Raw genomic sequence first — 14914 nt, 5'->3', positions numbered from 1 at the left:
TTTCTTTTAGTTTCTTCTTTCACTTACATTTAATGAGAAATATAATTCAAGTAAATATCGGCAATCTCAATGAGAGTAATAAAAATAAAATAAAAATCATTTGAGACAATTTATTTGAACAATAAAAAATAAGGCAGTTTTACATAGAAACTATGTCAAATAAGTCTCCATATACTTTACTAAATCACTATACAGAACTGCAAGTAGAACCGATAATTATCAATATTTTATCATTTTTATCAATTTCGCTTAAACAAATGAGTTATACTTGTTTATTTTTGACGTCACGTTTAAGTCAGTGGTTTTGAAGTAAAAGCAAAATGCGCTTCGAAAAATCGTAGTAGATTTATGGAAAGAGAAAAAAATCCTTTAGAGATTTTGGTAAAAAAAATAAAAAATCACATTCAGCCGTACAGTAATAAATTAATACAAATCCACCGGATCTTATAAAGTGTGGCCGCGCTCTAGTCGTCCCAGAAAGTTAACTGCACGAGAAGTCTTCTGTTGTGAAAAAAATTAGAATTAATTCTAAAACAAGCGCTCCAAAACTTGCAGAGGAAATCAGGGAAGAGTTCTCAAAAAATGTTAACTCTCAAACGGCTTGCATCGTCCGCGTTGCCATTAATTTTGGAAAAAATGTTTGGAATTTGCCCAAGAACACATTAACAAAACCAGGGAGTTTCGCGAAAACGTTATCTTAAGTGACGAAACAAAAATTAATCCTTTTGGGTCAGACGGTCGGGCTAAAGTTTAGAGGAAAAAAAATACAGCTCTGAAAATCGAAAATGTCTGTCCTACGGTGAAGCATGGTGTAGGAAATGTTTTATTGTGGGGGGTGCATGTCAGCTAATGGGACAGGTAATTTAGCTTATAAAAGGAATTACGGTGTAAAGTCTGTTCATAGATATAAGACGGTGACTAACTGATACGAATTTAGGACAGACGCGGGCAAGCTGTAAGAATGAAATATGGCCGAACAGGTCCGTACTTTGCTTAGAATTTAATTATTTGGGGTTTTGTTAGGAAATATACTAAACAATATTTATTCATGTTTAAATCTAAAATAAAATTACAAATTATTTTTATTACCCACTTAAATTACTTAAAATTATTCACATAATATATCATTATCGCTATCATCGCCTGTTCTAATTATTATTTGTTCTATATTATTTGCAATATGGATATACGATTGTTCTGCCTTTTCTATATGTTTAACAGAATTTGCCCAACTTTGTGGAGGGATGTTAAAAACTTCGGTTTCTATAAGTTTGAGGACATTGGAGTTAACACGGGGAAAAATATTGTTACGACGAATGGCAGATTTCAGTTGGTGCCAAACATGTTCAATGGGATTAAATATACAGTGGTAAGGTGGAAGCCTTAAAACTGTATGCCCCAGATTTTTTGCATAATTATCACAGACGTATTCCTTTTGTAGGTTCAAGCTTTGTAGAACCTCATTTAATTGCTTTTTATTATAATCTTCGTGAAAATAAATGTCATTATTATTAGGGGTTTTAATCAACTGTCTACTGTGATAACTTGAATTGTCCACTACAATTGCGCTATTAGGAGGAATCTTTGGAACTAATTTGTTTTTAAAATAAATCAGCGGGGGTGTCTTCATGGTAATCCAGAAAAGAATCTGAATGTTTTTCACAGACAGAGAAAGTCCATTTGGAATCCAACGATCTTTGGAGCCAGCATGCAAAATAGTTCTTCTTTTACCTCTTTGTGATGGCGCGTTTGTTTTACACGTATCAGTTGAGTCAACCCAACCCTTTTCCGGGGTATCATAAGTGTCGAACCAGGTTTCATCCAAGTAAATAACTGGCCTTTGTTGTTCTCTGTAAATCTTAATTTTTTCTAGATGTTCCAGTCGCCATTTCCGAATTCTAAAAGATTCCATTAAAACTTGCCTTTTGTCAATTTTTTACATCTAAAACCATGTGTTGAATACACTTCCATAAGGTAGTTCTGCCTAATTTAACACCGGTTTCAACTTTTTCAAGCCTCCTAATTAAGATATCTAATGTAGGCACACTTTGTTCCTCGTATAACTGGTAAATTTTACGCCGTATTATATCTTGATCACTTTCATCTACACTCGAGAAAATATCAGCATCGCTTCTTGTTTTCCTCGCTAAAATGGGATTATTCACAATTTTCCATACAGTTGATGTACGAATTTTCGTCAATGTGGCCGTTTCTTCTAAATATGCTTGCTTGCTGGCACCACGTTCAATGAAAATCAAGTAAACATTGTTTATAGCTTCCTTAGTCTCAATAGAATAGTGTTTTCTACATTTGGGCGGGAGCATCTCCTGAGATACACTAGACTCGCACATATTTTGCATAATTCGCACACGATTCAACACACCAACAACATTCAACAAACCAAAGAATATTAAACACAGGTAGGTATAAAATTATTTTCTATTACGGACCACAATTATACCTGAATTTCAATTCCTAAACTATAGGTAATAATCTTGTTGCATTGTATGTTAATGACCACCCTTAGATAATCCCATTCAAAAGCGATTGGTCACTTTCTTATATCTATAAACAGACCATACAATCTTGCAACGAATTACTTTCTTTCGATTTAGTAGTTTAAAATATATCACCGACAACAAAAGACCATTCTTATAGACAATGAACTGTCCAATTTAATAACCGACACTGATAACAGTAGTTCAAATTCGATGTTTCTAAATGAATCTATCATTAAATTAAGTTCAACGTCGTTGGGTGCACCTTTTAGGTAAATATTTCAGAGTACTTTTCGGTATATGCTTGAAAATTTGATTCAAAAGTATATAATGTCAATAATTAAAGAGGCGATTTTTTAAAAATACACCAGTAGCAGACGTACGGAATTTCACTTGTTTAATATTGGTGGCACGCCATTGATTTCTCTTAAAATTAAAATTACTTTAGAAATGATTGCAGATGTTAAGAGTAATTTTTATGTTAATCAATGTCGGCTAAAATAGAGAGGGGAATTATGTGCGCCCGCCACTGGTGCATTAAAAAAATGTGGTGTACTAAATAATGGCTCTTGATACATAACATATGTGTGCCAAATTTCATTCAAATATCTAAGGTGGTCTTACAGATATTAAAACATATATTTTATTTTTGAAAGCTTTACCCTCCCGTATCTTAAAGGTAAGACGGACCCAAATATCGAATTCTTAATTATTGACCTTCAATTAGAAAACATCCTGTATATGGAATATGTATAATTTTTGTTTTAGAACGGTAGTTTCGAGTCGATTAATTTATTTCTCAATTTTTTTAAGTGCTTGGTGGTCGGTTTCGTGCATCAAAAAATGTTTGGGCAACTGGCTGCAATTATAATTCATAATAATTTGATTTTCGGATGAATGAAAATTTTCCACCTCTCATAAATGTCAAATTAAACTTAACTGCACAGATTTTAACGGTCATGCTTTAAAGTTTCCTATTTGTCAAATATGTGATTCCTAAAAGCACATTTTTTGATGCATTTCACTACGATGCGCTGATCATTCTTGTAAGCATATAGGCACTTCGTTTTGTTTACACGTATTTAATTAATCGGAATGATGAGTTTACTTTCCCACGGATGCAGTAAGTGTCTGTAATTTTTAACACCTACACCGAGTTACGCCTAAACATAACAGGACCAGTTTTAATATCAGTGGTCCATTCACAAAATTACTTTCGTCTTAGAATAGAAGATATATCTACATAATCCCTATCATCACTCTACTATTAACTGTTTCTATTTAACCACACATTAAGAGTGATTCCAAACAGTTCTCCGCACCGTTACACGAAAAAACTCTACGCCACTACCGCAATTTTATGATAATCGTCCATACCCAGATCTATTATAAAATATCAACATTCAACGCGAATTTACAACATAATTGTTACAAAATTCGTATGCCGCGCACGTGATAAAACCGCTTTATTTACATTTGCAAAGCCATTTGTAAATACCTTACAAATTGAGAGTCATTATAAATTCGCAATGAACAGGTGGCAGATTGCTGAATATAATATTAGACGATTTTATTTATTTACATTGTATGCGAGAAAGATTTCTGTACCGTAAAATATTTATTCATCCCCGACTTTTGGATAATTTAAGACCGCTTTCCATTTTATTTTTAGACCGATCTTTACATTCCCCATCTTTTAGGTTTTCCAGGTTAGTAGGAATTATACACAGGCTAATATACATATAAAAGATAACATTATCATTATCAAATCCTCAAATTACCATTACGGAACCTTGAAATGAGACCCCAAAACAATGGCAACATGCATTGGTAGAGTCTCCAAACGATCTACCGTTTTCACGACATAATCCGGTATTTAACTTTGGTAAATTTTTATGAAGGTTTAACCGCAGGCCTACCTCGCTTGGGTATCTCCTTGTAACCCTCAATTAATAGATTCGCAATTCCACAATGACGTTCCAGAACCGCACTTCGGTACTTCGTGCATACAAATGCTGCTGATTTGTGTAGAGTTTCATCGGTGAGAGTAAATTGGTTTGTGTTTTTAATATACGAGATGCACTAATGGGCAAATTCAACTTGAAATCGAGCTACCTTAAGGAAGATGTATAAAAAGCACACTAATATATCGGCTAACTCATGCTGAAGTCAAAATCATAAAAGGTTGTAGAAACGGTATATCGTTTGGAGAACTCTATCAGGCTAATAAATTACTGAAAATTTTCTTCATTTCATTAAGTTGCTTTTATTATATCTGATAAACATTGTTTTAATTGCGGATTATTTGGTACATTTATGTGGTTTTATAACAAAGTGTAAGCGTAAGTGTATATGTATTACGGACATTTGTTTTACCAACGTTATTTGCAAAATTGCTTCATATTGGTCTAGGCTGTAGAAAGCGTTCGAAGACGGAACATGATTGAAGGATTATTTAAATTTCTTTCAAATTACACGCGCGGACTCAGGGTTCAGAGGAGATTTTTTTTAATGAATCATTAAGTGTCAATTAAATTCATACTAATACCGCGCTTGATGTCCTCTCATAAAGGGTTGTTAATTTTTCAAAGAAACTTCCACTGTAATACTTTTTACAAAGCTTCTGGATTCCTCCTGCGTCGGTTTTTGCTGAGTCGAACTTGCTGACGTTTCGTCAATCATCCTGTTGACTTCTTCAGAGCTTGACTGAAACTGCCTCGCATTTTACTCTGTACCTGTTTATATATTGTTTGAGGGGAGCGGAGCTAAATGACGGCCCTCGTGGTCAAGAAACCCTAGTAGATTTTCTTAGACATTTAAATTCTATGCACCCTAACATACGTTTTACCATTGACTAATAATAACCTTCCATTCTTAGATATTCTTATCAATAGATCGATACCTTAATGCATGGTCACATCACCATCCGGCCCAAAAATCATCGGTTATCAACTCTCTTATTTACAGAGCCGTAAAACTATCTCAGCCCGAGCCAGTGAATCCAGAATTAAAACACCTTTCCTCTGCTCTTCTCTTTAATAATTTCCCCATTAAAGATATTAAGCGTTCCATCACAAAATACACTTCACCACAACCTTCCAATAGCAATGAGACCGAAAGCAATCACACTTTCCACTGTGATCCTTCTTTACATTCAAAAGATCACTGACCACATATCAATAGTTCTAAAGAAGTATAATGCCAAAACCAGATTTACCACTTGTCCAAAAATCTCTCAACATCTTCGGTCCGTCAAAGATAAAATTCCATTTGAGTTTGCAGCATTCCATGCATATGCGGCAAAAAATACATTGGGGAGACCGGACGAAAAATATCAACTAGGCTCAAAAACACAACTAAGACAAATAAACTCATCAGCTGTTGCCGAACACAATCACGAAACTGGACATAATATTTTATTCGATAAAACTAAAATTCTCGCATTCTTCTACCAACGAAAAATCAGAGAGTCTATAGAAATCTATAAACAACCTAACAATCTTAATTGCGATTCAGGTCTCTACCTGTCACCAATATGGGAATCAGTCATCCGAGACGGTGTTTATGCCGCTCATTTAGCTCCGCCTCCCTCAAACAATATATATGCAGGTACAGAGTAAAATACAGGTCAGTTTCAGTCAAGCTCTGAAGAAGCCAACAGGATGATCGGCGAAACGTCCGCAAGTTCGACTCAACAAAAACCGACGCAGGAGGAATCCAGAAGTTTTGTGAAAAGTATACTAATACCGCATTTGAATTGTGTAAAAATTACTGCATAATTTCTCGAAAAATCATCTGCAATTATTTTAATGACTAACACATTTTTATAACAAATCAGTTTATTTTGATTTATAGTATGACATATTGCCTTATGGGACACCGGGTATAGGATGTCACTTATAAACAAATATGAAATTCACCAAATAAATACTATTTTACACTGTGACTTTGCTTCAATTTTTTTTCCTGACTGTTACAATTTACTATTTAGCTTAGTGACCAAAATTGGAACTAATAAGAAAAAAAAGTTGAGAAACCATTCTTAATATTACTTGGTAATTTTACTGCTGCGGTTTGGGAAAAACGTTAAGCCTATTAAGAGAACTTTCGAGAACTACTCATTTCCACAATTGCTTTTAAAATTTCTAGCAAATAAAGTTACTTTTCTTTATTCTTCAACGGGCTGCATTATTTTCCGTTTTTCTATAGTTAATATATTAATTATGTAAAAAACATTATAAAAAAAAACATGAGCTTTTCAATCAGCACAGATCAGTTATCAGCGTGCGTAAATTTGGCAACACTCGCCGCATATTTTATATGCGGAGATTCCCGACGTTTTGGATCGACGCCAACGCAATAACACTGTATATGTTGCTTGCGAAAATATATCCATTATTATTTGTTTAAATCGAATAAAGAACACGCTGAAGGCCGCTTAGCGTTGCGAATCTCATATATTTTACAATATTTTCGGCAACGATTGAAATTGAACGCCGAAAGAAAAATAAACGGGACGGTGAAGATCGGTGATTAAATTTAAAGTTAATTAAGTTTACTGTCTGGATTTCCTAAACTGAAGCGACGCTTTAACGAACAAAAAAAAAACATGTATGCATCGCAACTAAGATCGCAAGAAACTGCATAGGTCCAAGATATTCAAATAAATATGTTATTTTATGCAATTCATCTTCCAAAAGGCAGGCAATACAATGCTTCTGAGAAACCTCACCCGGTTGTATGCGTATGGTGATATGGTGGTGTTCTGGTTTTAAAGCATACCCATTCGCAAAGCTATAAAAGCGCACGTCATTTTTTACATGTATAAATTCTCTCTCTTGCTCAGAATCATTCGTAAATATAATCCTCTCATCATACTTTCTAGCATTGTCTGTGAGTAACCCTATAGTAAATGTTAACGATTTTTAGAATTAGAACTTGCTCGAATCTACCCTTCGAGCCAAATTATTATCAACGCAACATGAGTCTTTCATATGACCGAAACTAATCGAAAACAAAATCCCAAACTGAGCCAGTAAATACCGGAATTCAACTGAGTAACCAACTTTGTGTAAATTGTTGCAAAAATTAACCTGTCATCAAGCTTTATGGCAGCCTCGACGGCGGACTAAGGAACTGTAACTTCATTTACGTTATGGACACTAATGGCCTTTATTTTTGTCATTAATAGCAATTAAAACGTGACACTATCTTCCTGCTGTGGTACATAGCGTTTGGAGTCAACAACTTAACGGTTACAGTTTTAATGAAAGATGGGGAATTAGTAATAATAAATAAAAAGTTATGCAGTTCAATGCCGTTCGGTTTAATTTCTATGCTAGACGCAAAGACTAAAGGGAACAAAGAAAAGCTCTACAAATAGATGAAATCATTTTTAAAAACTCACAAATGTATTCTATTTGGCATTTAATGTGAAACTACACAGACAATTGTACATATTGCGGGCACTACTTTTTGTTTCACCTTCTAGGTAATAGTTATTGGGACATATTAACACATAAAGTTATCTTTTTTTATGTAGCACTATTGAATGAACATAATGTGGTTTCAACCACAAAATTTTGTGTATGTAGTCTTGAGCAAAAGTAAGTCCGCTAGTTTTGGCAATTACATATCAAGATACTGCTGTTTCTTTATATTTTTCACATCTACTAACTGTTTTGACACTATTCAGGAGTATTAGGGTATCACCTGCGAACAAAATTGTTTGACCAATAATCTATATTATGACTAATGAAATCGAAAGCTTTGGCCGTCGCAAAAAGAAGGCTGGAAGAACAATTGTATCGCAAAAAAATTAACTAAACCTTCAAATCTCAAACTCTGCAGAGCCCTCATCTCCTTGCATACTGCAATCAGCGTATCGATAAACGGATTGTGTCCGAAAATTGAAAACGGATCGACATTTCCCTCTCACCTCCGTCTCCATCCTCATTCGGTTTTATTTTTATACGCGGTCCTTAACGCACGCGTTCAGTTTATTTTTAGCACTTTTGCGGTACACGCGTTTCACAAATTCTTACACGAAACACTATTATAACGGCTTCCCTGTACGCGATTTTAACGGCCAGGAATCTCTATTTTTCAAATAGCCAAACAAACGCGAAATGGCCGAGTGATTATCGAGAAGAAGAGGAAGGTTCGCGGATAAAGATCACGCGTGATGTCGGCAACCCAAAGACTAGACTCTGGATATAGAACGCGGTGGTGCCGTGTCTTAAAATAAACTCACGTCCAGGATGTTGTCCGACAGGAGTTTATGCGGTTGATGTTTCGATTAATCAAATCGCAGATTTAGATAGGCGACTACATTTGGATAGGCCAGAAATCGAGCCATTAAAACGTGAAAATATGAAGAAAAATGTTCGGATATTTCGGTAAAACCATTAGAAAAAAAGCGGAAGTAATCGCTGGGCAAAGGTACAATTACTCTGAGCGTGCAATGCAAGTTTTCCAAATAAACCAGTGACCCAAATATCAAGTTAATATTTTCCTGTGTTGTTTGAAATTGAAACGTTTTAAAATCACTGATATAGGTTTTCAAAAACATCATTCTTCTACTTTAATATGAATTTTCGATATTGCAAGAACATTGGTGGACATATCTTTTCTACCGACTTCTTTTTTTCTTTACGCAGATTCAAATATGCTTGCCATTCTTAATGCTCGTGTGTCTGCGTTTTATGGTGTTCATTCTTAGTGCTCGTGCGTGTACAAGTGTACAGGCAATAGTGCGATCTTAATTTGGTATACCCGGTATATATAGCCACTGTTTATAAACATCTTACATTAATTATTTTTCAATAATCATCAATTCAAGTACACAAAGTAAAAGAAATATACACCAATGAAAAGCATGGATTTCAGATAACAGACCCTCGAGATGTTTCCTGAGGTCGACTAAAAAATATCATCACGTCATCGACCCGAACATAAAAGTCTTACGGTGCGGGACGCAATGCTAGCTAGCAATCTGCAAACTAGTATACTGGCCTCACAAAATATATTAGCAAATAATAATAGTAAGGTAAATAAAAAAGTAAGGACTGGACTGGTCATACTTTCTCTTAAATAAGAATTTACGGAAACGTACCCCAACTTGGACGTGTCACCAGCACCGTGGCACGTGATCAAATCGGCAGGTGCCAAATTCCTTGACTTCCAGTTCTGGTAGATCACCTCCGCGGTGTCGGAAATTTGTTTTGCGATCGCAGCGATGTCGTCTTCAGCGGAATCGTTAGCTCCCGCGTGGCGACGCACCGTCGCCGCCATCTTGGCGGGTTGACGTTCAGAAGTGGAAGTCGAAATTCGGTAAATGGACACGACCGCCTTTGCAGTACCAGAACGTCATACTTCGTTGGCGATCGCTGTTTGCCACAGTTTTCACATCTGAAAAATCAAATTTTTAAAATTTTACTTCCATAGATTTGTTTTTAATAAATCAAAGATCGTGATGCTTCTCCTAGGTAATGTATAGATATCTCCATAGAAGGAGGGTTGACTGTTAGCATAGATATTTATCAGACCCATGCAAAATGTCATTTTCTAATAAACCAAGAAATAGCTAGAACGCAGAACATACAGACAATGATTTACCTACATATGGTGAGCTGATATGTCCCGAGAATGACAATAAAAACAACGTTGTTATTTAATTTTTGCTTTAGTTTTCAACATCGCCCCAAAAAAGAGTAATACATCTTTTCATATCGGTGGTCTTATACCTTCTCCGTTGATCTTAAGTCTTTCACCAAACCAATTTTTGAGCTTAGGGAAAAGAGCGTAGTTGCTGGAGACAAGTAAGGTGGACGAGGACGCAATTCCAACTTTAATTCGTGAATTTGAGCTGATGCAACGATTGACGAATGTGCTGGTCCACTGCCATGGTCGCCAAATGTCGTTTATTCTTTATTTGTTGGCTCAATGGATAAAACGAATATGCATAGTACTCGCCATTGACGGTTAGACGCTTAAGGTAATCAGTAAGAATTATTGCAGCTGGTTCACCGGTTACTCTCCACTGTTTTTGATTTTTAGCAGTGTTAATTAACGACCTATTTTTAGCCACTGAATATAATGGCAAGGAGTCTTTCAGTGTGTTATCTTTCTCCTCTTTTATTTGAGAAGCCATTAAACCCGTTAAATGAAAGTATTTTATAACTGCGCGTTTTTCAAGATCTTCCAGTTATCAGTCCACCTTCATAGTCACAAATATGCAAATTGTTCTGAATTACGTAGGGTATTATTCTGAGAACTAAATGGAGCGGATATTTTTATTGGGATTCCCTAAATTGCTAACTATCGTATTCGGGTAGATGATAGATAACACTCTACAATTGTTATTTAAAACATTTTGATTAAATTTAACTAGTCAAATAAGAAGTGGACAATTGACCAGCCCCAACACTAGAATTTGCGGGGTGGTACAGCCTGTTTGCCTTTTTTTATTTTCTACCTTTTTCCAAAATGCTACGTTATTGAAGTTCTTCCGGCAGTCAGCATTATTTTTTCGCCACGGATGATGTAGTCCGTATATCTCGCGTGGGCGTTGCAAATATAAACATCGAAACAAACTGTTTTCATAATCGGCGATTCAGCCTCGGAATGAGGCAACTTAGTTATAATGGTATGCGTTGCGACAAATTGAAAGCATTGTAACGTGAAAAACATAATGATGCACGCGTTCTACCTCGCCTTGATTTCGGAAGGGAGATTATTGCCCAGAGTGGCGATGACATCACGCTATGTTTTAACTTTAATTTTGTCTGTAGCAGGGAATCGATAGATGTAAACGGCATTAAAATCTCAACGATACCTCCTTCCATTCAACTAGTGGTTCGTAGCAATCGAAGTTATACACGGTAGCTCATTAATGCGGTATTCTGTTATATGTCCATATAAGAATGCAATGAAAATAGTTAACATTATACATGGTATCTCCTAAATCTCGCAACCTAACTTCCTAATTAAATGGAACGCTAAAGAGAAATTTTTATGGTGGGTTCCATTGTGTTTCCCTACACTTAATGTCAATCTTGGATATTTTGATTATTGTAAAAATGTTAAACACTGCCAAACAATTTTTACTCATGTCTGAGGTGTGTGGTAAGCGAAATACACTTCTTTCCTTTTGCTTTCGAAATTAGTAACGAATTGCATCATTTCTGAACTTCGTTTCTTTCAAATACTGTGTATTATTGTATGGTGCTACGCATAATTTAATTCTACATCGATTGGTCATGCCTTTACTATACTAACGGTTTTCTTTTTTCAATATTTTGTATTTTGTGCGTAAGCAAAAAAAATGAACTGCTTTTCAATTTAAACGTTTTATTTGCGCACTTGTACAAATGCGAACAAATTATTTGTCTTAATTCGGGAGGTTTTTTGAAAGCCGGCTGTCTTCTTTCTGGGGGGATTGAAAAGCTGTCTGCTTTTGTCCGAGCCAATTTTGAATCGCGACTTACTTCACTTTGACGCAAAGAGTGACGAACTTGTTGCGTGGCGATGTTTAATTGCATTTGCAAATACTACCGACACAATTAGCGAATGAACTGAATGGATTATCCATTAACCAGCTCGAAGGAGCAAAAATGAAATATCCGGCTCGAAGAACCAAAAAATGTCCGTTCGGGGACGCAATTGGTGGAGTCCTTTGATAAAAATGTACTGCTTTTCAATTTAAACGTTTTAGTTGCGCACTTTTTGAAAGAGCTTTTGCACGATATGATAACATGACAGCGAAGGATAGCGTTAGAGTTAGCGTCAATCGCGAATTTTTTTAAACTTAAACATATTTTTGTGATTTTTGTCAGATACTGAAACATATGTTTGTTCTTAACAATAAACATAGCAAGCGGTAAAAATTCACACTAATTAGAAAATGATATCAAAACAGGGAAATTCTGTAAACGAAAACATATAAAACTTGGATCACAAGAAACCAAAAACTCAAATTGGAAGTTACCGAAATCATTACAATAATGCTTCCACATAGTGTTGGGGCTGGTCTTCTTCATTGACTAGTAAAATTCGATCAAAATGTGTTAAATAACATCTTGCAATTGTAGAGTTTTATCTATCATTATTTAATATTAATATGTATTTTACAATAAATTATTATGCGTTTGTGACATCAAATTTACCTATAACCCTCTTCAAGGAATACCCGAATACGATACTTAGGAGATTCCGGGAATCCCAATAAAAATATCCATTCCATTTAGTTCTCAGAACGACGCGACGGCGACCTAACGCACAATATAAATAAGTATTAATAAATAAATATAAATTTCGTTGTATTTTTTTAATTATTTCAATCAATTGACTGGTCAATTGACACAAAAAAAATTGACACTTGACAACATTTTGTTTCAAATCAAGGTTTAAACACTAAATAAACTCTCTGGTAGAGGCAACGTCAACCCTTCGGTCAACAAAATTCAACAATTCATCTCTATATTGTATTGAATTGCAACACAGTTGTATGAAAGTGCGTTGTAAAATTTGTAGCACACCCACATAGGCACAACTACCCTTTGCATTTAGTCACATTTAGCGATAAAGAAAAGCTCGACAGTTTTTTTGCACTTTTCTACTGAGTGTATAGCCGCTGTTGAATTCAAAGTGACGGAATTTAAATTTTTCCAGCCCTTTTTATAGGTGCTGTTCAGATTTCAATATACTCGATGTGGAAAATAGCTTTTCTTGGGCAATAAAGTTTCACGAATTAATAGAAAACTGAGATGGATCTGCAATTCTTTTTCTTATTTTAGCCGTAGAATCGCTCCTGAAAATATGTAGTCTCAATTTTAGCACATCCTGAATAGAGCCACTATAATAATAATTATTTTCTGTTCCGACTAGTGCATGTTTGAATTATAGGAAGTTTACTATTATTTCTAAACAACTGAAAAAACTGAGTGGCGTCCAAAAGAAAAAAAATTGGAGTTGGATGGACGGGAAATGATGGAAGGTTTCCAGGATCGTTAGGTAGTATCAATGACTGGCCTATTTCGACGATTTAACAAGTGCGCGATCGTCCAACGTTGTCTTGTTGCGCATTTAAACATAAATCGCTGCACATTTTGTATCTATTTATAAGTTTCTACAATTAGACGTATGAACGAGGAAGTTGTGTGTCGCCTTACAACGAAACAGGTCCACATAAAATTTTACCCAGTCGCCTCCGTTTTTGACCCCAATTGTCACATTTTCGTAGTTCACTAAAAACATGAGCTTCATCAAGGTTAATGACCGGTAGTAAATTCTGCAAAACATGATGTATCTTAACACATCTTATCAGTGCATCAATTTTCGTCGTATTTTGAAGTAAACCTTCGATTTAGGTACAGCTGTATATTTGTATTTTTTAAAACAAAGCAATAACCATCAGCAGCACCTCAACTGTAGAATGTTCGTATTAAGGGCTTTGTGACTGGAATTGCTTTCATTGACTTAATTCACTCAATAAAAAAACAAAGAAAGTACTGGCTGGTGGTCTTGAGGGAGAAATTTCACAGGCCCAAGTTTTGCAGGCTTTGCATGCGAAAGGTCTTTCTGAATTTTACTTATTTACTATTTATTAAAAAGTTATACCGTAGACCCGAAAAGCTTACGACATTTACATGAACTGTTTTATTTTCAAAACTGCTCACCCTTGAAACTTGGCTTTTTTGAAATACGCTTTTTCGCATGTACAAGGCTGGCTATATATTTTTTTACGCTACAGACCAAGCTGTCAGATTACCACAAAATAAATTTCCCCAACGAGACATACTAGAGATCACAGGCAGGCGGTTCGGGCCCTGGACAGATCAGTTTCAAATCATAACTGGCATTAGAATGTCACAGGGTACTCGGCGAGGCTTCAGTCGACAACGTCGTTATTCTTAGTTGGATCCAGACGAAACAACGTCGCAGCGACTACGATCGAGGAATTGGGGTGCATTATAAACCGTTGTTTGGTCAGGAAACTACTAGGCTACTTTATTTATTATATCCATATATTTATTATATCTACCAACAACGGAACAAGCTAGGCGTAGTCACAACTATTCCTTACCAGTATTGCTTTACAAATACCAATTCACATGGGTTTAAAGTGTGCGCGCAGGAATGTGTGATAAATTAAAATAACTTTTCACAAATATAGATATATGGATAATTATGGATATGCGGGTATCAATTCTAAAGATTTAAGTATGACAAGTCAAGCTTTTATTCTCTGAGCCATCTGATGATTCGTGGGCGTTATTATACAACTCTCATCATTATTTAAAAACGTTTTGTGCTAACCTAACCCAACCTAACCTATACATACATTGCCTTGGTTGAGAGCCATTTTCTTCAAACTTATACAGGGTGCTATGCATATCTGAGTTACGAGTTATGAA

General features: G+C 35.4%; 1 protein-coding gene across 2 annotated transcripts in view; it reads right to left on the bottom strand.

Annotated features, from left to right (window-relative positions):
* Positions 1–14914, bottom strand: part of LOC132696150 (serine/threonine-protein phosphatase 2A regulatory subunit B'' subunit alpha) — a 39954-nt gene that overhangs the window by 17670 nt on the left and 7370 nt on the right. For both annotated transcript variants that reach the window (XM_060660802.1, XM_060660800.1), the window contains exon 2: positions 9613–9908. In XM_060660802.1, coding sequence (XP_060516785.1) covers positions 9613–9791 — 179 coding nt within the window. In that variant the 5' untranslated portion in view covers positions 9792–9908. The remainder of the gene's footprint in view (positions 1–9612; positions 9909–14914) is intronic.

The sequence above is a fragment of the Cylas formicarius genome, unplaced genomic scaffold, assembly GCF_029955315.1.
Source record: "Cylas formicarius isolate icCylForm1 unplaced genomic scaffold, icCylForm1.1 PGA_scaffold_1__22_contigs__length_36826433, whole genome shotgun sequence".
Classification (NCBI taxonomy): domain Eukaryota; kingdom Metazoa; phylum Arthropoda; class Insecta; order Coleoptera; family Brentidae; genus Cylas; species Cylas formicarius.
The sequence above is the reverse complement of the archived record's forward strand: the minus strand, read 5'-3'. Positions and strand labels throughout refer to the sequence as shown.